This window comes from Helianthus annuus, chromosome 3, assembly GCF_002127325.2.
Source record: "Helianthus annuus cultivar XRQ/B chromosome 3, HanXRQr2.0-SUNRISE, whole genome shotgun sequence".
Lineage (NCBI taxonomy): Eukaryota > Viridiplantae > Streptophyta > Magnoliopsida > Asterales > Asteraceae > Helianthus > Helianthus annuus.
In genome coordinates this window covers 165,454,083-165,478,918 of record NC_035435.2, presented here as the reverse complement: position 1 = coordinate 165,478,918, position 24,836 = coordinate 165,454,083, and the positions used below count along the sequence as shown (strand labels likewise).

Below are 24,836 nucleotides of genomic sequence, written 5' to 3'. Positions count from 1 at the left end.
TGTATCAGGTATTCCTAATATTCTTAATGAGATTTTTTTCATTGAAAACTGATATTTCTATCTAAAGCATTTAAAAGACCCGTTTGCTCATACTCGAAAACTTCTATTAAGTTAATTTTGAAAATGATATCTCCAAATTAAAAGAAACTATAAATCCATCCAAAAGTTTCACAAGAGTCTATAATGAGTCATTGATAATCAATTTTTAAATGGTTACAAGACTTTAGTATAGATAAGAAAACACAATACATAAATAAATTGAATTTAGAATAAACTTTTTAATATTGTTCATCATATACTGAATCACTGATCTATACTTTTGCACTACGTTCTCGTCTTAATTAAAACTACAGGGTCATCACATTAATCATCTTTCCTTATGTAAGAAAGAAAGATCCCAAACTTACCTACCTCTGTCAGCTTCTCTGTTCCCAGTTTCAATTATTAGTGGAGGAACAACATGAAAAGACGAGGATGCAATTTTAGTGTGTCTTGGTTGCGGATATAAAACGATTCGTGGATGTCATTTGCTGATCTGAAGTGTCACTGTCATGTTTCCGTCGTCTTTCTAATCTTATTATCTCGACAACAATCAAGCTACCACACACTGCAACCCCACACCCTACAAATGTTGCAAGCAGGATCGACAAAACAGGCTGCACATGAGCCTGAGCACGACATTCGAAAGATACATAGTGAGTGTGTTTTCATGTGTGTGCGAATGAACTTTGTGGGCTACTTACCACATTGTAGAAAATATGCGCGAAGACTACCACAAAAGTGAACTGAATTGATGCATATAACCACCCGAATCTTCTTCTCACTGTAAAGAGATCAGAAATTTATGAGAAGATTTACTTGTGACACCTTGTCTCTCGTACCAACCAATATTGTCCGATTTACCTATGAGCCTTACCAGAAGCTGCTCAATGAGGCAGAAGTAAGCCTTTTACAACAGACTAAATGTTTTCTTTTAAAGAAAAAGAAAATGATAGACCAGGTAAAACCAGGCAAAACTGTAGTTTGAAAAAAAAAGTCAAATGGCCCGTGATTAGCTCTAGAAGAAGGATCCCAAAATTGTATACATCACTCTTTTCATTCAAATTGTGAGACCTGGGGTACCTTTATGGATGCAAATTGATCATTAGTTCTTAAAGGTCATAATAATTCCATTTAACTTTATAAATACCAATGTAGGTGGATGAATAAGCATTTTGCGGGTTGACTAACATACCAAAATGGATCATATTTATAGGATGGTCGGGTTAGGTTGACCCTAAATGCTTTTTCGGCCGTATCACTTTAAACCTTTTACGTATATAACTAATGTGTTAATATGACAAGAAACACTATATTAGTACAGGGGAAATGATATCTTATGTGCAACATATGCTAATAAGATAAGAAAAAAGTTACATTTTTAGCCCTTAAACCTTTTTATATGTGCACAATCACCCCTCAGTTTTACTCCTTTCTAATTCTAATAATGATCCAATTTGTTCAAGTGATTTCGATGAGTGTATGCGATAAAATTTTACTTTTGGGGGACTCTCAACGTGTTTAGGCCATTCATGTCTAGCTAACTTTTGTAGCTTACAAAGATATCTTCTAATATAAGATAATAAATCAAATCATTAACCCTCACCTACACAAAAAAGAAGATGTACATTTTGTAGATATTATAAGTGCTTACTCTGGATCAAGATAACCGGATGTACCAATAACGTCCGTCAAAATATGAGTAGTTTGATCATCAAGGAGACCCTTTGAAAGACCAAAATCCGCCATTTTAGCATCCAAATTTTCACTAAGAAGGATGTTGGCTGATTTTACATCTCTATGAATTATAGTCGGTCTGCAACCGTGGTGTAAGTATTCCAATCCTGTAATCCAAGAGGTTCGTTCAGTTACATTACTTTTTGTTATTTTTATATCACGGGTCCCCATTTCTCGTATACACAAACATAGGACCCACTATGACATCATTTTCAAATTGTTAAAACTGCATCTTTACAAGCAACTTCAAATTGTTATCAACTTATTTCACTCAAATAATCGATATACAACCCCAAACACAAATTGTGTCATAAACCAAAAAAAAAAAAAAAATTCAAAAGCATTTGTCCAATGGTACATTGGTCACAACATTGACAATACAAAAGCTTTTGTGGGTCCCACCTTCAATTATGTAAATCTGACCTATCATATCTTTATTTCTTTCCAGGACCAAAAAATGAAAACATTAAGCTGTTAATATGAATTGGACTATTGTCAATATACTCAAAATATCTTCAAATTTGACGCATTCATGCAAAAAAAAATTATGAATCTTCAAATTTGACGCATTCATGCAAAAAAAAAATTATGAAGACGGAAGAGAAGTCTCACACTGTAAGAAATGAAAAAAAAATGAAGGTTTTCAACAGTTTAGATAAGTATGCACCTTGTGCAGCATCTATCGCAATTTTGAGTCTCATTTCCCATTTCAACGGGTGGATATTTCTGTCTGCAATAAACAAAATCAATGATAGTCATACATGAGTAGTTTTAGGTCATGTTTTATCTCAAATGGTGTCATATATCATCATCATCATACTTAGTAAATCCCACCAATAGCAAAACTAAGGTAGGGTATGAGGAGGGTAAAATATAGACAATCTTATCTAATCTAACACATTAATGATGTTAAAAAGGTGAACAAAAAGTGTTTATGGGTCAATGAATCTGGCACGTTTTGTTATCACTCAACGTTTAGTTGTTCTCAACCCGAACCACTTTGAAACTTAACCAAACCCACACCCACTCACTTAACAACCTCTAACGTTAAATATCAAAATGAAATACTACGCAATACTTGATATATAACTTTTGAGGTTACCATTAGCCATGTACTCGTATACAAGCGCCATTCTGTTATTATCATGAGAATATCCCACAAATGAGGCCAAATTCCTATGATGAACCCTCATGAAGAGCTAAACCTGCAGTTAAACCATATATTTCTATAAATTTACATGTACAGCTGGCACTCATTCTTAATCTATTAGTTCTGGTTTCATTTTGTAGAGTTAGGTGCATGTGTTTTCATTCTATTTATTTATTTGGATTAACTATGTGTATATCCTTTTATATGTTTAAGATTTAGTCCTTCTAATTTCATAAAACCATAATTACTCATTCCATTGTTAATAAAATAAAAATAAGTTATCTATAGCATATTTCACTCAATAAAAATCAGTTGTCAAAGATCGTGTAGTTACCGTATATGATTTCTCTATTTTTGTAGATCAGCCCAATGCTCAGACCATCTATACAAAACACACACACCACCAATCAACCAATCTAATTCCATTCATTCAGGCAATATCACAAACACTTGGCGTGCGGCCTTTAAAACAAACATAATCACTGACACAACCTGTAAAATAGCCACTTAAGTACACACTTGCCTGCATTAAAATCGTGTCGGCGCCACCACTTTCCTGACCAAAATCCTCGCTGAAGCAGACATTCACTTTTCCACATCTAATTAACCACATAAATGGTTATACATGAATACATACACATAAATGGTGGCCCAAAGATATTCCAGGGAAACAACCAAAAATACTAATGAAACAAAAAATAGTACAGTTATAACATCAGTTTAGGGTTTCAGTTTCTTACCGACATTAAAGGGGGCATTGTGTAATGGCCTTTACATGCTTTTGCGGGATGCCGAACAAATGGGAAACATGACCACTTTGATAGTTGGTTCCGGTGGTTACTGTAGTTTTCGTCGGCTTGGGAAAAACAGAGAAGACGATGGGATGTAGCACATGATACGTACCCATTTTAAGATCTTCCAACGGTTTCCAAGGAATTATGAAATTTATGGCTTCTTGATTGCTTGAGACGGTCAAATTCTCTCCGTTAAGAAATTACCCTGCTTCATTTACTCTGAAACGATTCAATTCCGGGCTTGCATTCAATCCCACTCAATCGATATGCAGGCTCGCATTCAACACTCAGTCGATACGTAGGCTCGCATTCAATCCCCTCAATTGATCCCATTCAATTGTAAATACTGAAAGGTCGCATTGAACCATGGTGATTGATATTCGAGAATGACAATGAGTTGGAGGCCGGTTTGTTAGGGGAGAGGGGTAATAATGGAAGAAAATGAAACAAAAAAGGGGGATTTTAACTGACTTTTCACTTGCCATCTTAAAATTAGGGCTAGAAATGACTATTTTAGACATGGGAAATGTTTATATATAGTATATAGATAACCAAAGGTATATGTTAAGGTGTATTAGTAAACTCTAAATTACAATTTATATTGAAAAATATATATATATATAGTGCACATTAATTAACTAATTTTTATGTTTTTATTGCCATTTTAGAATAAAGGTTCAGTTTATTTAATCATTTTGACATTTATAAATTTATCAACAATAATCAACACTTTTGACCTTACATTTTACCGTGGCATAAATATGTGTTTAAATAACAAAATTATTTCATGATAAAACAAAAGCTTTACTCCAAACTAATGTATCAGTTGTCAAAACAAAAATAATAGAAAGGCAAACAAGGAAATACGAAAATAATAAAATTTAAATAATTGCATCATCCATTACAGACGTGACCATCACGTAGCGCGGTGTTTCACGGTGATTGCATAGTCCCAACACGTAGCGCCCCCTCCAACCTTAGGCGAATCCACATCATTTTGTCTACTGTAAAGATACTGTCCCATATGAAATTTTCTATCTCAAATAACACTAGCACGTCTTAGGCGCAACGGATGTGTATGAGAGTTGAACTTGACAGTTAAGTGTCCTCATGTATGAGTAGTACTAGCATGCTTGACCTCATCTGAATTCTCCATGGGCAATCAAAAACAAATCTGTGAGCTCCTAAAGAACATACCAAACAATATTATTATTACGAGAGGCCGTATGTTACAATGTTTATATTGCTATAAGAATACAGATAAAAGTTTTGCTTGGTTCCATAAATTATCACTTGTTCAATAAGTGTAAATTATAAATACTAAAAATCTAAACCAACATCCACCTCATAGTACCTCATAGTGATTCAATCATCATGGAAGATGCAAAGACCTACCGAGAAACTAAAGTCATCAACAACCTAATAGACACCTTAACAGCACCTTAAAAGACACATGAATAATAACTAAATTGAAAATCAGGCTAACCCGAAATACTATGCATCCAAAGATCTATAATCTTCTAGTCGGCCAAATATGCATTTCGATGAAAATTTTATATTTGTTTGTTCTTTAAGCAGAGGTGGCTCAACATTTTTTGAAGGCTTAAAGAAAACTTTAAAACCCGAGGTTTGATATCAACCTTAAATTCTTCATTAGTAAAGATTAAATGAAATTTATTATTTATCAAAAGATACTTTTTTTTTGGAAGACATCATTCTAGTGGATATGATATACGTGTGTGGGTTACTAAATATATAAACTTATATTTGCTCATAACAGCCGGAAGATATCATGAGGCAGATAGCCAATTGGAAGTAGTGTTGAAGAATGGTAGGCCATGTATGTAGATAAGGTTGTATTTGGAGAAATTGCATGAATATATTTCTTTAAAAATAACACAAACATAAACTAGATGTAAAAGAAGAAACTATGAAAATGTGTAAATTTGTTACTAAAATAAACTTGGTTAGTTGTATTTTCTAGGGTTGATCCTATATAACGGTTCATGAATAAAGCGGCAACGTTCATCTATGTTTGCACGAGCATAATATACAGCCTTAGCTCCTGTAACATGGTGCCAACCAAAATGGTAGGTTGGGCTGCAAACGGACTAAACGTTCAGTTAACAGTTCGTGAACCGTTCGGCCGGAAGTTCGTTTGTGTACATTTGTTTATTATAAACAAACGAACACACGAACAAAAAATTCCGTTTGTGTAGTTAAATGAACAAACACGAACGGAGGTCGCGTTCGTTCATTTATGTTCATGAACGTTTGATAATGTGTTTGTATGTTTTCGATGGTTCATTCGTGTTTTTAGTTTTTATATTTTATTTAAATACTTCAAAATTCTGAAATTAAATATTTGATAATTGTCAGTGTATTATATATTTTGTTAACAAACGCTTGTTTGTTTCCATTTGTGTTCATCAACGTTCGCTTTTGTTCCTTTCCTAAAATTAACAAACACAAACGAACATAAACGAGTTCTTATCCTTAATAAATGAACGCGAACAGAAAATCTCGTTCGGTAAGTGTTCATGAACAGTTCATGAACACATATATTTCTTAACTAATGAACATGAACAAGGTCTTGTTCGTGTTCGTTCGCTTCATTTACAGCCCTAATGGTAAGCCATTTATGTAGATAAGGTTGTATTTGGAGAAATTGCATGAATATATTTCTTTAAGGAAAAATTACACGTTTTGTCCTTTATCTGTATACCCTTTTTTCAGGCGGTGTCCTTTTCAATGAATTTTGATAGGTTTTGCCCTTTATAGGGAATTTTGTTACACGTTTTGTCCTTTAACCCTAACCCAGTTAGATTTTTTTGTTAAATCTGGTTACCCAAGGGTATTTTAGTCTTTTTATCCCTTTATTTAATATTATTTAGAAAATAAAACAAAACATTTTAAAATTATTATTAGAATAACTCTCTTTTATCTCTCTATATCACTCACTCTCTCTTTCCAGATCTCTCTCTCCCTGCCACACACTCTCTCACACATTCAACCCACCACCACCCACCTCCCACCTCTCACCACCATCAACCAACAACCACCACCATTAACCCACCTGCCATCGCCACCACCATCAACCCACAAACACCCGCCGCCCACCTGCCAACAACCCACCACTACCCGCTCAGAATCTTCCACCACCATTCAACCCCGACGTCGCCTAACATCCATCGCCGTCATAACCACTACAACCACCCATCAAAAACCATCACCGTCGGAACCCTGGAACCCTCGTCGCCGCCCCCAAATGCCCTATCTTTCCAAATCTGTTGAATCCGCTGGAAACCTTGAACCCCCGTCACCGCACCCAAAAGCTATTTCTTTCCAGATCTGTTTATTCCACCAAGTGATTTGTGACAAATGAGAAATTATTGTGTTGATCATGAGTTAAAATAAGGAAGAGGAGTAGGGTCTTAAGTGGGTGAGGTGGTTGCTGGTTGATGTGCATGAAGTGTGTTAAATTTTAGGTATATATTTTAAACCCTTTTACACTTTTTAGCCTAAGTTTTAAATTTACAAAACACGATATTTACTAACACTAAACACACATATGGGCAAGTGCACCCATCGTGGACGTAGTATAGTGTTGGTAAGATACCGTGGTCGTCTAAGGACACAAGAGCTTTTAGTACCGGTTTATCCTCAACGTCTAGTCAAATCAAAATGTTAGAAAAAGGTTTTTAAACTAAGAAAGAAAAATAAAACTAACTAAAATGCTGAAAAATAAAATAAAAGTAAAAACAGATAGACAAGATGAATCACTTGGATCCGACTCGTGTGTAGTGTAACCTTTGATTATTTTTGCACTTTTGCACTTGTTTAAGAGATTATCTTAGTTATTGTAGTAGGCCCCTCTTTTGAAGGCGACGTTACCCTCAAGCCAATAGTTTGAGTCAGCAAGGATACAATCCTAAAGGTTCGGATTATTGAAAGATAATTAATTAAATTATTAATGCATAATGTGGTAGGCCCCTCTTTTGAAGGAGACGTTACCCTCAGCTAAGTAGTCTGAGTCAGCACGGATACAGTCCTAAGTAGCTAGGTTAAAGTTTTAATAGTAGTTTAACTTATGAGGGGATCAAAGACTTTGGACCCCCGCCATCCAATACCTTTGAGTATTGAAGGAGGTCCTACTAAATTTGACCCAGGTCCTTTGCAGGATCTATACACTGAACAATGGCAAGACTCTTACCAAACCGTTCTCTTAACCCCCGACCAGGTAGCCAACATACCTCCATATAGACCGTGGCGATATGAATGGTGAAAATATTTTATTTTATATAGACAGTAAAATAATGCCAAGACACCACGGACAAACGATAAGGAAGAGTCACCTTCAACATAAGAAACTAGTAATTAAAGTCATTAATACAAAACCAATTAAAAAGTGCAAAAGATTAAAAATAAAAAGTATTACACTAACCACTTGTCTTCACCAAGTGATGTAAGAAACTTAGGCAAACATGGCCTTTGATTGTCAAGAACTCTTAAGATCAATCTTAGATCCCGAGATGACTCACACACTCTATGATGGATAATTGATGATGGTGGTGGATGATGGTGTTATGGTGGTGGTGGGTGGTGGGTGAAGTGTGAGAGAGGTGGTGTGCCAAGGGATGAGTTGCAAGAGCTCCAAACACTCCTATTTATAGGCTGAACAGAAGCTCGGGCACGGCCCCGTGTCCATTCACGTCTCTCTCTTCATTAATTGTAATTCGCAATTACAATAAATGTGCCTGCAGGAAGTTGATCACGCCCCCGTGTCCGCTGGACACGGCCCCGTGGTTGGCAGTAGAAGCTTCTGTGGGTTTGTCTTTTCTGCTGCTACTTGGGCACGGCCCCGTGCTCAATGAGCACAGGGCGTGCTCAGTCTTCTGTCTTCTTTGTTTTGCTTGGGGAGATGCTCTCGGGGGTTCAGGCATGCCACTTTTGTTCATTTTCTTGTATTTATGTTAGATTTAGCTGTCTTTTTATTTCTTTTGTTACTTTGAGCTCATTTAAACCTGAAAATACAAAAGGAAGAGAAAAGCACACTTTTTCCAACATTAGTACTAAAAAAAGGGTTAGTTTTAAGCCACAACTGATGTAATTTATATGTTGCATTTTGTGCACATCAAATACCCCCACAGCTAGTAATTCTTTTTCAGTGGTTGTGTAATTCTCTTGTGCATCGTTAAGTGTTTTACTAGCATAATAAATCGGGCGGAAAAGCTTTTCTTTTCTTTGTCCCAAGACTGCTCCAACGGCAAAGTCACTTGCATCACACATGATTTCGAAAGGTAATTTCCAATCGGGCGCTATCATGATAGGTGCATTGACTAGCATTTCCTTGAGGGTTAGAAATTCTTGATTGCAACCCTTGTCAAAGATGAAAGGCGCATCTTTTTCAAGTAATTTTGTTAGAGTTCTTGAAATTTTCGAAAAGTCTTTGATAAACCGTCTATAAAATCCGGCATGCCCTAAGAAACTTCTGATTGCTCTAACGGAGGAGGGTGGAGGTAATCAAGAAATTGTGTCTATTTTTGCTCGATCAACTTCCATTCCTTCGCTCGAGATCTTGTGACCGAGTACTATTCCCTCTGTTACCATGAAATGGCATTTTTCCCAGTTAAGGGCGAGGTTAGTTTCCTCACATCGGGATAGCATTCGTTCGAGGTTATCGAGACATTGGTCGTATGAATCTCCAAAGATAGAAAAGTCGTCCATGAAGACTTCCATTGTCTTTTCTATCATATCATGGAAAATGGCCACCATGCAACGTTGGAATGTTGCAGGGGCATTACATAGACCGAATGGCATGCGTCGATAAGCAAAAGTTCCGTAGGGGCATGTGAAAGTTGTCTTTTCTTGGTCTTCAGGTGCTATCGGAATTTGAAAGTAACCTGAAAAACCATCCAAGAAACAGTAAAATTTATGACCGGATAGTCGTTCTAACATTTGATCAATGAAGGGCAAAGGAAAGTGGTCTTTCCTTGTTGCTTCATTTAATCGTCTATAGTCTATGCATACTCTCCATCCTGTGACGGTTCTCGTTGGTATTAATTCATTCTTTTCATTAGTTATTATCGTCATACCTCCTTTCTTTGGGACTACTTGGACGGGACTCACCCATGGACTATGGGAGATAGGATAAATAAGTCCTGCGTCAAGTAGTTTGATGACCTCATTTTTAACCACTTCTTGGACATTTGGATTTACTCTTCTTTGTGGTTGTATTACTGGTTTGTAGTCATCGTTCATCAGTATTTTGTGCGTGCACATGGAAGGGCTTATTCCTTTTTATATCTACAAGCTTCCAAGCGATCGCATTTTTATGTTTTTTCAAAAGTCTAATTAATTTTTCTTTTTCTACACTATTTAATTTAGACGAAATAATTACAGGTGAATTACCATCTTTGTCTACAAAAGCATATTCCAAACCTTTTGGAAGTTCTTTGAGCTCAAGGGGCGGGTCTTTAGGAGACTCCTTATTTTGGGGCTCATCTAGATCAAGAATTTTAAAGGTTTGTTCTATGGCGACCTCTTCTTCAACAAAGTGGTCAATCTTTTCACTTATATCGGGTGGCTCATCTTCATCTTCAATTAGGGGGTCATTGTTGCTAAAAGGATATTTCATTGAACGCTCAAGATCTATGCTCCTTTTGAATGCCCCTAATTGAAGAGGTGGATTATTAAACTTCCGGTTTTTCAAAGCTTCATGAGTTTTTGCAAAAGGTCTTCCCAACACTAGAGGAGCGTCATCGAGGATGACAAAGTCGGTTGGAATCACCATTTGATTTGTTTGAACCAAGACGTCCTCAACTACACAGATTGATTTTATTACTCTCCGATTGGATAGAAAAATGGGTATTTGAAGTGGAGCAAAATCACTAATATTCAATTTTTCAAAAATGTAACTAGGCATTATGTTAACACAAAGATCCTTATCAATGGTGACGTTACTAATAAATGAATTTTGAAAAAAACATGGAACCGGTGTGATGTTAATTTCAAAAAGGTCTTCTTTTATTAGCGAAGTTTGATCGTTAGTTAACTTAACACTTACCATCTCCTCAATTTTTGCGTTAGTGTTTAGCTCTTTTAAAAACATAGCACGAGTTGATACTAAACAATGATTTTCAAAAGAAGGTGACAAGAGATTAATTTCTTCAAAATTAGACTCTTCTTGAATTTTAACGTTATCGGCCTCACCTTTTTCGTTGTTTAGCTCATGTGTCGGTTTTTCACTTATTTGTTCTTCCATTTTTAACTCTTCAACTATCGTTTCTTTATTTAACTCTTCTCTTGCGTGGGACTCCTCTTCCCTTGCGCGAGATTCTTTTATGTATCTTTCGATAGTTTTAAGTTTTTCTATTATCCTATCGGCCACTTCGGTGATAGAGAAAGGATCGGGATCCTCAAAGCTCGAATCCGATTGTTTGATCCTTGGTTCCTCATAGTACCGATATGAAGTAGATGGTTCACACCATTGTTCTTCATTGTAAGCATATGATGGATAAGGGTCGTAATTTTGTTCTTCATAGTAATCATATGAGGTGGGTTGTTCACGCCATGGTTCCTCATAATAATTGTACGAAGGTGGTGGTTTATATCTTGACTCCTCAAAGTATGAGTATGAAGGCTCATACCTTGGTTCATCAAAATATGAGTATGAGGGAGAAGGTTCATACTTTTGGTCTTCATAGGATGTGTATGAAGTCGATGGCTCGTACCTGGGCTCCTCATAATAGTTGTATGAATTGGATGGTTGAAAAAAGTTACAATATTGTACCGGGTGCGAGTTACCACAGTTAGTGCAATAGTCTCCCTTATAATCATCCTCCTCATAGGTGTAGTCGTAGCCTCTTGAGTATTGATCCATAAGAATCACTCAACAGACCTCGGGACCAGAAAACAAAAATAAAGATGGAAACAGAGGCTGGACACGGCCCCGTGTTTGGTGAACACGGCCCCGTTTTCAGGGTCTGTATCTGGGCGTTTAATAAAAGTTACTGGTCTCGTTGAGCACGAGGGCGTGTTCAGTGAGCACGACCCCGTGTTTAGACTCTGTATCTGGGTGTTTTATGAAAAATATGCAGCACGGCCTCGTGTTCAGTGAACACGGCCGCATGTTCAGGCTACTGTAAATGCAAACTAAACTAAAATGCAGAAAAATGTGCGCGCGTTTTGAAAAAGTTTTGAAAAACTGATTAGGCCGTCGATTTTAAGCTTTCTTAAAATCCTCTTGTCCCCGGCAACGGCGCCAAAAACTTGATGTGCGTGAAGTGTGTTATATTTTAGGTATATATTTTAAACCCTTTTACACTTTTTAGCCAAGTTTTAAATTTATAAAACACGATATTTTCTAACACTAAACACACATATGGGCAAGTGCACCCATCGTGGATGTAGTATAGTGTTGGTAAGATACCGAGGTCGTCCAAGGACACAAGAGCTTTTAGTACCGGTTTATCCTCAACGTCTAGTCAAATCAAAATGTTAGAAAATTGTTTTTAAACTAAGAAAGAAAAATAAAACTAACTAAAATGCTGAAAAATAAAATAAAAGTAAAAACAGATAGACAAGATGAATCACTTGGATCCGACTCGTGTGTAGTGTAACCTTTGATTATTTTCGCACTTTTGCACATGTTTAAGAGATTATCTTAGTTATTGTAGTAGGCCTCTCTTTTGAAGGCGGCGTTACCCTCAACCCAGTAGTTCGAGTCAGCAATGATACAATCCTTAAGGGTCGGATTATTGAAAGATAATTAATTAAGTTATTAATGCATAATGTGGTAGGCCCAGCAGGGATACAGTCCTAAGTAGCTGGGTTAAAGTTTTAATAGTAGTTTAACTTATGAGGGGATCAAAGAGTTTGAACCCCTGCCATCCAATACCTTTGGGTATTGAAGGAGGTCCTACTAAATTTGACCCAGGTCCTTTGAAGGATCTATGATCTATACACTGAACAATGGCAAGACTCTTACCAAACCATTCCCTTAACCCCCGACCAGGTAGCCAACATACCTCCATAGACCGTGGAGATATGAATGGTGAAAATCTATTACTTTATATAGACAGTAAAATAATGCCAAGACACCACGGACAAACGATAAGGAAGAATCACCTTCAACATAAGAAACTAGTAATTAAAGTCATTAATACAAAACCAATTAAAAAGTGAAAAAGATTAAAAATAAAAAGTATTACACTAAACACTTGTCTTCACCAAGTGATGTAAGAGACTTAGGCAAACATGGCCTTTGATTTTCAAGAACTCTTATGATCAATCTTGGATCCCGAGACGACTCACACACTCTATGATGGATAATGGATGATGGTGGTGGATGATGGTGTTATGGTGGTGGTGGGTGGTGGGTGAAGTGTGAGAGAGGTGGTGTACCAAGGGATGAGTTGCAAGAGCTCCAAACACTCCTATTTATAGGCTGAAAAGAAGCTCGGGCACGGCCCCGTGTCCATTCGCGTTTCTCTCTTCATTAATTGTAATTCGCAATTACAATAAATGCGCCTGCAGGAAGTTGACCACGCCCCCGTGTCCGCTGGACACGGCCCCGTGGTGGGCAGTAGAAGCTTCTATGGGTTTGTCTTTTCTGCTGTTACTTGGGCACGGCCCCGTGCTCACTGAGCACGAGGCGTGCTCAGTCTTCTGTCTTCTTTGTTTTGCTTGGGGAGATGCTGTCGGGGGGTCGGGCATGCCACTTTTGTTCCTTTTCTTGTATTTATGTTAGATTTAGCTGTCTTTTTGCTTATTTTATTACTTTGAGCTCATTTAATCTTGAAAATACAAAAGGAAGACAAAAGCACACTTTTTCCAATATTAGTACTAAAAAAGGGTTAGTTTTAAGCGACAATTGATGTAATTTATATGTTGCATTTTGTGCATATCACTGGTGGCGGATGGTGGTTGCTGGTGGGGAATGTTCTTGTTAAATCGTCTTCAATTCAATCCAAAACCTTCCTTGATTTTCTTGCCTTCAATTTAAACAACACGGTTTCTTTTAGATGATGAAGACAAGACAAAGAGAAGTCAGCACCTCTTAGACATCTTGTGACGTGATTCAGTATGTTAATTATTGATTACAATAGTTTAAGTTAGGTTATGTTCTGTACATATTTACAAATTGATCTGTGATTTATGATGTATTTTGATTAGATTTGTTTGTGTTGCTTAAACTTTAATCAATTCCTTGTAATTTGATTACAAATTGATCTGTAATTTAATTTGATCGATTAATTTTGTGGTGGTTGGTGCCAGCAGTCACGGTGGTAGGAGGGTGTTTGGTGGTGGTGGAGAGAAGTTATTTACATATTTAGTCCTTTAAGGTGAAATGACAAAAACACCCTCACATGCAAGTCACGTGATCAGATTTAACAAAAAAATCTAACTGGGTTAGGGTTAAAGGACAAAACGCGTAACAAAATTCCCTATAAAGGGCAAAACCGGTCAAAATTCGTTGAAAAGGACATCTCCTGAAAAAGGGTATAAAGATAAAGGACAAAACGTGTAATTTTTCCTTTCTTTAAAAATAACACAAACATAAACTAGATGTAAAAGAAGAAACTATGAAAATGTGTATATTTGTTACTAAAACAAAATTGGTTAGTTTCATTTTCTAGGGTTGATCCTATATAACGGTACATGAATAAAGCGGCAACGTTCATCTATGTTGCGTGAGCATAATATACTGCCTTAGCTCCTGTAACATGGTGCTAACTAGGAAGGCAACTTTAGCTAAAATCGACCATAAATAACCAAACTGACCAATAATGGAAAATTGATTTGTTTTTTTTTTTTGGAAGGCTAATTTCATTAGAACACCATCGGACGATAATCTCTAAGACAGAGACTACCGAAAACCGGAAAAAGTTACATCAACGGAAAAGAAAATTTACACCAATTTCGCCAATCTATTGAACCCTCTTTATGCCTATATTTGTACCACAGAAACGCCAAAGACTTCACATCCGCTATCAAATGAATAATATTAGCATCCGTTCCGTTGAAAATCTTGTCATTCCTAGCCTTCCAAAGTCGCCAACAAGCAATAATCAAAATGCCGTATATGATTTCCTTTTTTCGCGAGTTGTGGGGCAAACCATCCAGAACGTGTAAAACATCGACTAGAGAGAAAACGAAAAACCGTGGAATATTACACCAAGAAGCGATAGCAACCCACATAACTCCCACAACGCTACAGCCCGAGAAAAGGTGATCCACCGTCTCTTCATAATCGCTACACAAACTACATAAAGCATTTTCAACAAACACATTACGGTGAATAAGAGCGTCTTTAGTCGGAATACGATTCAAGGTCGCCCTCCACATGAAAATGTTACACTTACGTGGAATCCACTTGCACCATTGAAACCCCATATTATTTGCCGAATTAGAATACGGTTTCAGCCATTTGCGAACTTCCTGAACTGAGTAAACCCCTCCGTCACCTAGATTCCAAGTCCAACGGTCTTGCTGATCATTTAGAGTTACACTTGAGATCATGCGATGACACTGAATCAACTCGTTTATCTCCATGTCAGTGCTGGGATATTGTCTCCACCTCCAACGAACTTCAGTTGACCCGCCTCGATCAAACAACCGGTCGGCTACGCTGCATCGCTTATTCTGGTCCAATCGAAACAAACTGGGAAACGTAGTCTTCAATGGTTCTGCAGTAATCCATGGATCGATCCAGAACTTTAAAGTGGTACCATCACCAACTACCCCTCCAAACAAATTCATAAAATCGCTACCCTCCACACTGAGACTGTAACCGGCCTTAACCAATCTAGACCAAGCTCCCGCAAAGCGATTATTACAATTAATAGTTTCCCATCGTCTAGGAGAATCGTGTATAGCGTCCACCACTTTTCTCCATAAGGCATCATTGGAAACTCGATATCTCCATAACCATTTCAGCATAAGCGCAAGATTAATGTCCTCCAACCTCGAAAGACCCAACCCTCCATCTTTAATACTTCTCGTTACTTTATCCCAAGCTACCCAGTGAATTTTATTGTTATTGTCACAACCGCCCCAAAGAAACCTTTTTATGATCACCTCCATTTTTTTAATCACCGCCACCGGCGCTTTATACAAAGAAAAATAATACGTAGGTAAGCTCTCCAAAACGGCCTTGATGAGAATCACCCTACCAGCCATAGACACCACACTAGCCTTCCAAGAAGACAACCATTTTTTAAAAACATCTAAGATCGGGTCCCAGTTGTTAATACGGTTCATGTTAGCGCCCACAACAATACCCAGGTATTTAAATGGAAAGAACCCCGGACTGCACCCCATATCATTTGCGAATCTGTCAACTTCCTCGGCACCCTTTCCCAAGCCAAACAAGTTAGATTTATTCAAGTTTATCCGAAGGCCCGAGCACATGTGAAAAATACGAAGAATTCTCTTAACAGCATTCAAATTTCCAAGAGACCATTCACCCATGACCAGCGCATCATCGGCGTAGAGAAGATGAGACACTATAGGCCCATCATTATTAAACCGAACTCCATGAAACAACCCGTTCTCACTAGCCGACCTTATCAAAGAAGACAGACCTTCCATAACAATCAAAAATAAAAAAGGAGAGATAGGATCACCTTGTCTAATACCTTTCTCGCAACTAACTCGAACGTAGGCGAACCATTCACGAGAACCGAAGATCGCGCCGAACTAAGAACTCCTTCAATCCAATTACACCATCTAACTGGAAAGTTCATTTGCTTCATAATAGAAATCAAGAATCCCCAGTTAACGTTATCATATGCTTTCTCGAAATCAATTTTCAAGAAAAATAAATCTCTCCCCATCTTCTTTGACCAAGATAAAATCTCATTGATGATAAGCGGGCCATCTAGAATATACCTCCCTGACAGAAACGCCGACTGGGTCTCTTGAATAATGCTACCCATTACCTTTTTGATACGATTAGCGAGAACTTTAGAAATTACTTTGCTAATCACACCAATCAAAGTGATGGGTCGATACTCGTTTAAGCTCATCGGGTCTTTAGTTTTAGGAATGAGAGTGATAAATGATGAACCCACTCCACGGGAAATACGACCTGTCTCAAAAAACTCCTGCAAAATTTTTAGAAAATCATTAGCAAAAAGCGGCCAAAACCGCTTTATAAACCGGAAGTTAAACCCATCGGGACCCGGAGCTTTGTCGCTCCCACATTCAAACACTGCCATCTTTATTTCCGCTTCAGAAAACTGGGCAACCAGGCTATCAGCTTCGGCTTCATTCAATCGGTTTAAACTTCGGCACTCTAACGTCGGTCTTTCAACCATGTCTTCAACAAAACGTCTCCTAAAAAAAGAACACACCTCTCTTTTAACTTCCTTTGGCTTAAAAATCCACTTACCATCAACATTCAGACCCGGAATATTATTTGTCACCCTTCGCATATTAACACAACTATGAAAAAAACTGGTGTTTTCATCCCCTTCCTTCGCCCAACGAACCCTAGATTTTTGTTTAATATCTTTCTTATTTAAATCGCCCAAAACTGTTAACCGATTCTTAGCCTCTTCAAAGACCCATAATTCGGCTTCAGTCAAATCACGATCCTCTAAAACTTCATCTAAATCGCGCAGCTCAGCTTTCAGGTTGTCTTCCTCCTCCATCTCCATTGTCAACCAAGAATTTTTCCATTCGATTATTCTACTTTTCAACATACGAAGTTTACTCGCCAGACCCAATTGGTATGAGCCACTGCCAAGAACCAAAGCATCCTCCATACAGACTTGTTCCACGATATCACTTAAACCATGACGATGAAGCCACGAATTAAAGAACCGAAAAGGCTTCGGGCCAAAATTCCGGGATTCAATTTTCAACACTAGCGGACAATGATCCGACTCCTCCCTCGCTAACGCCCGATACTCCGCATTAGGCCATTCATTTACCACAGTCGACGAAACCAAAATGCGATCTATACGACTACATTTGTTCCCCGAAATAAAAGTAAACTTTCTCCCTTTAAGAGCATACTCATGAAGATGGACCCTATCAATAAAATCATTAAACTCGTTAGAAACCGAAGTATTAAACTTCGAGTTTCTTCGATCACAACGGTCACGAACACAGTTAAAATCCCCGGCAACCACCCAAAAGGCATCGTCTTGAGCTATCTCTCGTTCTAAATCTGCCCAAACCAAGCGCTTATCTCTAATCTTTTGAGGTGCATAAATATTGATTATAGAAAAACACTTCCCATCATCTTTAGATATTCCGTGAATGCATAAGAAATTCTGATTCTTGACCACACGAGACATGGCGAATCTCGTAGGATCCCATAACGAAACCAAACCACCAGATCTACCATTCGCACCCACCCACTCACATTCAAAAATCCCTCTTCCCCAGAAACGACCTAAATCAATACCCTCAAGAGACGCAAGCTGAGTCTCTTGGAGCATAAGAAAACCAATTTCATTAGCTAATCTAAGATTTCGAACCCACTTACCTTTATCAACCTTACCCATTCCACGAATATTTAATGAGAGAAAGTTCATTGATCAACATCTTGAAATCCTTCGTCAACAATAACCTGAGCTAACTCGACTGGGAATCTATCCATGTTCTTCACACCCAAACTCGAGGCCATCAAAATAGTCTCGTCCCTTTCTTTGTTCACTGCACTATTACTATGATTTTTATCCACATCCTCATAATTCCCCCCTATAGCCTCTTCATTAGAGATACCATTGTGTGGAATTTCAATCCCTTTCGCCAATGCCGCTTGGCCTTCGTTTACTGTATATATAAACCGATCTATATCAAACAAGTCTTCGCCTTCACGTTGCCTTTTTTTCGGTCTATCATTACCCATTGGAGACACCGACTTATTCCGTACCCCTTTTTTTCTACAAAAACCTTTCCGTTTTTTCAACGCTGGCGTCTTCTCCCCTATATGTACCTGACTATCTTCTTGAGTTCCAACTAGTCCATCGGCCTCCACCCCACTGTTAATAGAATTCTCCACATGAGCAACATTCAAATCAAACATATCTTCTAAGTTCTCATTCATGACATCGACAGTCTCCTCCATATCTGATTCTTCATCCTCCATGTCCACTAAACATTCGGGAATCCAATCGCCCAGATCCTCCTCAACCCACACGTCAAACTTAGAGGACTTCCAGTTCAAAATAACCTTCTGATTTACCCTACCCGAAACTGACCGTAAAATACCGACGCAAGCAACGGACAAATCCCCGTCCTCCTCTGGGAACGTCACTGAATGAATAATCGACCCAAACTTAGTAGCCACATCCTCAAAGACCTTTGAACAAGACAAACTCAGCGGAACTCCACGAATTTTTAACCATGCAATCCTAGGAACCGTGAAAGTTTGTCCGTACCATTCTTCTAATAAGTCTACATGGATACCCCATGCATCCTTGTTAGCTGTAAACACCATCTTTGCATCCCTATTAGGAAAAACCAAGATAACACACAAACCCCCCACATATTTGATCTCAACTTCATTCACATTCATGTTTTTCAGCCAAACCTTCAGATTCGTCAAAGCCTCCAACGTCTTCAGATGAACGATGACTGCACGATCATACCATTCCCCAAACACTCTCAATGAAGTATCCACCTTAATCTCTAACTCCTCATTGTTCACCGACTCCTTATTCAGCAACGTATCTTTAAACGATCTCCTATCGCCTACACAGACGTCCACGGGTATCGATTCTCTCCCACAAGCCTCATCCTTACCCTCCTCTTGCACTACTTTACCTTTAACCTGTTGCCATACTTTCTCCTTCTTCCTAGGAATCTCTTTCCCATCGACAAAACGAGCCGGTACAATAAAGAGTTTGTACGAACCGATCCATACATCCTTTAACTCCGCTTCCAAGTCTTCCATGTTTCGTCCTTTATTAAACGTTACAAACCCAAACCTTTTGCCTAACCGATCATATTTTCGAGCAATATACGTACCTCTTATGTCACCGAAACCCTTCAAAACCGAAACCAAATCTGTTGAAGCACATCGTTCTGGGAGGTTAGATACGAAAAACTTCACCCCCTGATCCGTTTCCTTCTGTTGTTGTTGATGTCGACTACCTTTGCCCTTCTTGAACGGCACGTCGTACCATGTGTCCGTTTGATACCGATCTCGCCCCGACATTTACGGAGAAACCCTAATTCGCCGTCACTGTTGAAAATTGATTTGTAGCTCACCCGATTTGATCTCAATATAGTCACATTAGTGTGAGATGAGTATCACATATGGAAACTTATTCAAGATTCCCCCTAACCACTCATTACTTGCGTTATGCTTGAGTCGCATATGAAGATGAACCCATGATTAACTTATATCAAAAGGGCACGTAGTTATAAATATAAACCTAATTCCATATTATCAATTAATTTTTAAACTATAACTGACTTGTGAAAGCAATATGAACAAGATAGAAAAGGGAGATCTTAAATTCAATGACTTAAAATATATCTTCGACCTTGAAGATTCTGCTAACCTTTAGATAGTGTAGTAATTGTCTAAATGTTGGGTTCAAAGACCAGACCGTATGTGTTATCAAAATAATGTGATTTTCAGTTGAAAGTTTTTAGAAGTTGCACACATAATAATTGGAGGTAAGTCCCACTTCAGTTGAGGAAGAAAATGAAGTGTTCTATACAAGGAGTGGAAAAACCTTCTCTACTATGATGTGTTTTTCCTGGGCAAACAATTAGTAAAGTGAAAACAAAGAGTAAGTAGTCCTTGATTGGGCAACCTAGTGCGGGCAGAGTAGGTAATATCCTTGCGCGGTTTACTTGGGATGTCACAAATGGTTTCCATAACCTAGCCTGGGCTAGGTCTGTGTGTAAGCGGATGTTGGGTTTCGTAAGCGAGGTTGAGATGTAAGTCTTAACATTTGTTTAGGGGGATGAAAGCTTTCCTTATAATGGAGTGGAAACTTTCTCTACTAGGACGCGTTTTGCCGGGGCGAGCAACTCATTGGGTGAAAAAAATTCATTAGTTTCTAGATAGGTAACCCACCGAGGGCAAAGGAGATATTATTCTCACATGATTTACTTCGATTATTACATAGGATGGGAATCTTGTTTCTCTTGTTTGGATTATAAGTAGATTGGAAACATGAGATGATAAGTTGGTTTGTTGGCCTACCTTTTGTCGCTTCACCACATTAGGTTGAATGTACGTAAGCAACATACAGTTTGCATATGCTCCATTGAATACTTGAGATGCGTGTCACGAGCCTTGAACGTTACAAACCCTCGTATAATTCTAGTTTAGTGGATGTGAGTTTGTACAACATTCATACATTTCGATAAAGAAAATATAGATATCTCAAATGAAGGTTTATGTCCCTAGATCGTAATATCATCTTGTTGGTACTTAAAAAATGGAAATGAACACACAATATTGCATCTTGATAGTGTCTAATAATGCATGAGTTTATATGGAATTTAAGTTAAACCGTCACAATTATGTAGTTAAATTTAGTTGTGTAAATCTTGAGATCAAACAGATGGTGCTTATTGTTCGCTCTATTCCATTTTTTGTGAAATTTGGAATGAAGCGACATGTGGTTTGCATATGTTCCGTTGAATATTAGAGATGCCTGTCACAAGTTTTGAACGTTACTAGATCTCATATTATTCTACTTTGGTGAATGTGAGTTTGGATTTCACACAGATATTCCCATTATAATATAAAGATCTCAAGCAAAGTCCATGTGCCAAGATCGTAACTGGTACTTAAAATACGGAAATCAATGAGTTCCGTCATAGTTGTTTCTATAAAAGTACGAGTTATATAGAAGTTGAGATAAACGGTCACAATTAGGTAGTCATAATTTAGTTGTGTAAAGTTTAAGATCTTATTAACGGATCAAGAGGGTGTTAAGCCCTATTCTGTTGGTGATAGACATAATAATTAGTAAGTTGTGTACCATATTGTCATAATAGGTTTTTTTTTTTTTTTTTTTTTTTTTGAATGACTAAGCTTACCCGGGATCAAACCCCACTCCTTTTATACTACACTGCACCTTATTGTCTTATTAGTAAAGTTCTCCGATCAAAATTTCATATAATTTGACCACAATAACCGTTTTATGGAACTTATTTGATTGAATTTAACAAAAAAAAAAAAACATCTACTTGAAATGCATACTTGGAACCATCACTAGTGCCTAGTGGTGGCCATGGGTATTTAAGTTCCGGCTATGGTGGGCCCGCCTGAGTTTTCCCCTCCAGGTCTCAAGTTCGAGTCTGAGTCTGGGTGATAGGGGTTTCTCATTGAAGGATTTAAATTGGAGATCTATTGTGCGAGGGGGCTCTCTAGCGCAGACCCGGTTAAGACAACGTATGCTAGACCTCCTGACATTCGCGAATAATTCACACCTTTCAAAAAAAAAAAAAAAAAAGAAATGCATACTTGGCTTTAAAATACTTACGACCTTAGCATCAGTCGCTTTAACAGACTTAATAGTAAACGAATAATCATATATAGCTCTAAAATTCAATATTGGCATTAGTGCCAAAATATTAACGTTGGATCTTATTGAAAAAACATGAAATTATATTCGAACTTCTTAGGCTTGACCAAAAGTGTATTTGCCTATAAGAGTTGGGGTCTATTTGAAAATATGTGAAGTTGGTGTAGGGATACTGGGCACTCCATCTATAAATAGGGTTGGGGGCAGAGATCAGAGATGCACATTCGATTTCATTCATCAGAAATTTTCTTTTAGTTTATTCCAATTGTATATCGATTTCCCAATAAAAATCATTTCTTAAATTTCAAAATCATCTTCTTTTCTTTTTCACTTTTGCTACTTGCCTCAACCTTTTGATAGATCTGTTGTCTGTTCTTAACATGAAACCCAGATCTTTGGCCATTGTGTCAAGATCGGTTCATAACATGTTGATAGTTCTTAGGGTTCCCATTCAAGACAGTGGGGTTAAGTTTCCTGTCGAGTCACTGCTTCCAAAGAAAGAAGGCAGAGGAGGACAAGGAAAAAAACGAGGCCAAAGTTGCTGCCGTACGAGCTGATAAAGTTAGTTGTGACGAGGCCTATTCTACAGCAAAATCAAAGCTCGAGGAAATAGCCCCGAAAATGAGTGAGGCTCAGAAGGACATCGATGAATTCGAAAATTAGTTGGGTGTTTGTTTATGTGGATATGGAATAAGGTTGCATCTAATTGTGTTATAATGAACTGTTTGTGACAGTGCTGAAAAATACAACAGTGAATTGTGAATTGTATTGTCTTCTAATTGTTCAAATTATACTGGACTGTAGCACCTCGGTTTACAACAGAATGTATTTTATGAGATTCCTACATTGTTTGGTTATGATTGTATACAAACATGTTTTTAAGTGACGTTTTTTTTCTCTGATTATTCATTTAAAACTAACATCAGACATAAAATCTTAATTAGTTAAGAATAAATTTTCATTAAATCAAACACGACTACAAGAGCACATCATATTTTTACAGCATATTTTGTTCATTAATTTCAGATTCCCTTTATGATTTGCACAATTTGTTGTACATAAAATCTTTTTGTTTAAAGCTTGATGGTAGTTAAAGTTTTTTAAAACTTTTGTTTAAAATAGCCGTTTTCTATCATTCTGAAATTCATTAAACCCTCCATACTAACTGTAATTAGTACAAATAGTGTGTGTTAACTATAATTAGTACAAATAGTCTTTATATCATTTGTGGCCTTTGCGTGTTTGGTCTAACATATATATTTTTTTGCGCTGTTGTACGTTAATTGTATACGTATTTATGTGTGGCCTCAGTCAACTCCAACATCGATGATATTATAAATAAACTACCTTCATATACTAAAGTGACACCCAAATGAAAGAACTAATTTTGAAGTGTGTTTTAAAAACAAATTATGTTGAGTTGCCATGGAATTAACATTTTTCTAATTTTATGATGTTATAAATTCTAGTCTTATTTACAATTTGACAAAAATGAATAATATCAATAATCATTGTTTGTTAGTATTGTGGTCTATTATCTTGTATGGTACCATATCATATCATATTATATCACATTGTATTGAATGGTATGTATCATATTATATCAAATCGTATGGTATTGTATTGTATGTATCATATTACATATAAAAGTTACAAATAAAAAGTAGAAAAAAACAACATAAAAGTTAACGTGCCAATTCCACTTCCTACAACATTCTGTTTGCGTTCTAGTAGAATCGACAACCACGGTTTTCAACATTTTCATGAGACTCCATTACAAGCTTTGAGTCACGATTTTTCTCTTCTTCCAGCAAGTGATTACCACCTATTTTGATAACATGTCTTTATTTAAAATTGCTTGTATAATATATATCCAAAGGTATATGTTAAGGTGTATTAGTAAACTCTAAATTACAATTTATATTGAAAAATATATATATAAGGCACATTAATTAACTAATTTTTATGTTTTTCTTGCTATTTTAGAATAAAGGTTTTGTCTATTTAATCGTTTTGACATTTATAATTTTATCAACAAGAATCAACACTTTTAACCTTACATGTTTCCGTGGCATAAAAATTTGTTTAAATAACAAAATAATTTCATGATAAAACAAAAGCCTTACTCCAAACTAATGTATGAGTTGTTAAAACAAAAATAATAGAAAAGCAAAGAAGAAAATACAAAAATAATACAATTTAAATAATTGCATCATCGATCACAGACATGACCACCATCACTAAATTCCATCACATACCGTGGTAGAACTACTTGCGGCGGTGTTTCACGGTGATCACATAGTCCCAACACGTAGCACCCCTTCCGATCTTAGGCGAATCCACATCATTTTGTTTACTGTAAAGATACTGGTCCATATGAAATTCTCTATCTTAAATAACACTAGCGCGTCTTAGGCGCAACGGATGTGTATGAGAGTTGAACTTGACAGTTAAGCATGCTCATGTATGAGTAGTACTAGCATGCTTGATCTCATCTGAATTCTCCATGGGCAATCAAAAACAAATCTGTGAGCTCCTAAAGAACATAACAAACAATATTGGTAGTACGAGAGGTCAGTGGCAACTCGATCATCTTTATATTTT

The 24,836-nt window shown here is 37.2% G+C and overlaps 1 protein-coding gene across 2 annotated transcripts; it reads right to left on the bottom strand.

The window, feature by feature from the left end:
• Window positions 1–241: 241 nt before the first annotated feature.
• LOC110930608 (probable LRR receptor-like serine/threonine-protein kinase At4g29180) lies at window positions 242–4,142 on the bottom strand. Of its 2 annotated transcripts, none has more exons than XM_035987707.1 (8): window positions 3,667–4,142; window positions 3,450–3,525; window positions 3,261–3,308; window positions 2,879–2,981; window positions 2,444–2,506; window positions 1,694–1,883; window positions 744–823; window positions 242–622 (listed from the first exon to the last, which is right to left on the bottom strand). In XM_035987707.1, exons 4-8 carry the CDS (start codon window positions 2,967–2,969, stop codon window positions 483–485), a joined length of 564 nt encoding a protein of 187 aa, XP_035843600.1. In that variant the 5' UTR covers window positions 2,970–2,981; window positions 3,261–3,308; window positions 3,450–3,525; window positions 3,667–4,142; the 3' UTR covers window positions 242–482. The 2 variants fall into 2 exon arrangements, with proteins under 2 accessions (XP_035843600.1, XP_035843601.1); XM_035987708.1 differs by having other exon boundaries at window positions 246–668.
• Between the last annotated feature and the right edge of the window lie 20,694 nt (window positions 4,143–24,836).

Coding starts and splice junctions, on each gene's coding strand:
- LOC110930608 (XM_035987707.1), bottom strand. CDS start 2,969: ATGAGGGTTCATCATAGGAATTTGGCCTCATTTGTGGGATATTCTCAT. Junction 2,507..2,878: donor ATACGAGTACATGGCTAATG/GTAACCTCAAAA, acceptor TGTTTATTGCAG/ACAGAAATATCCACCCGTTG. Junction 623..743: donor CGCATATTTTCTACAATGTG/GTAAGTAGCCCA, acceptor CAACATTTGTAG/GGTGTGGGGTTGCAGTGTGT.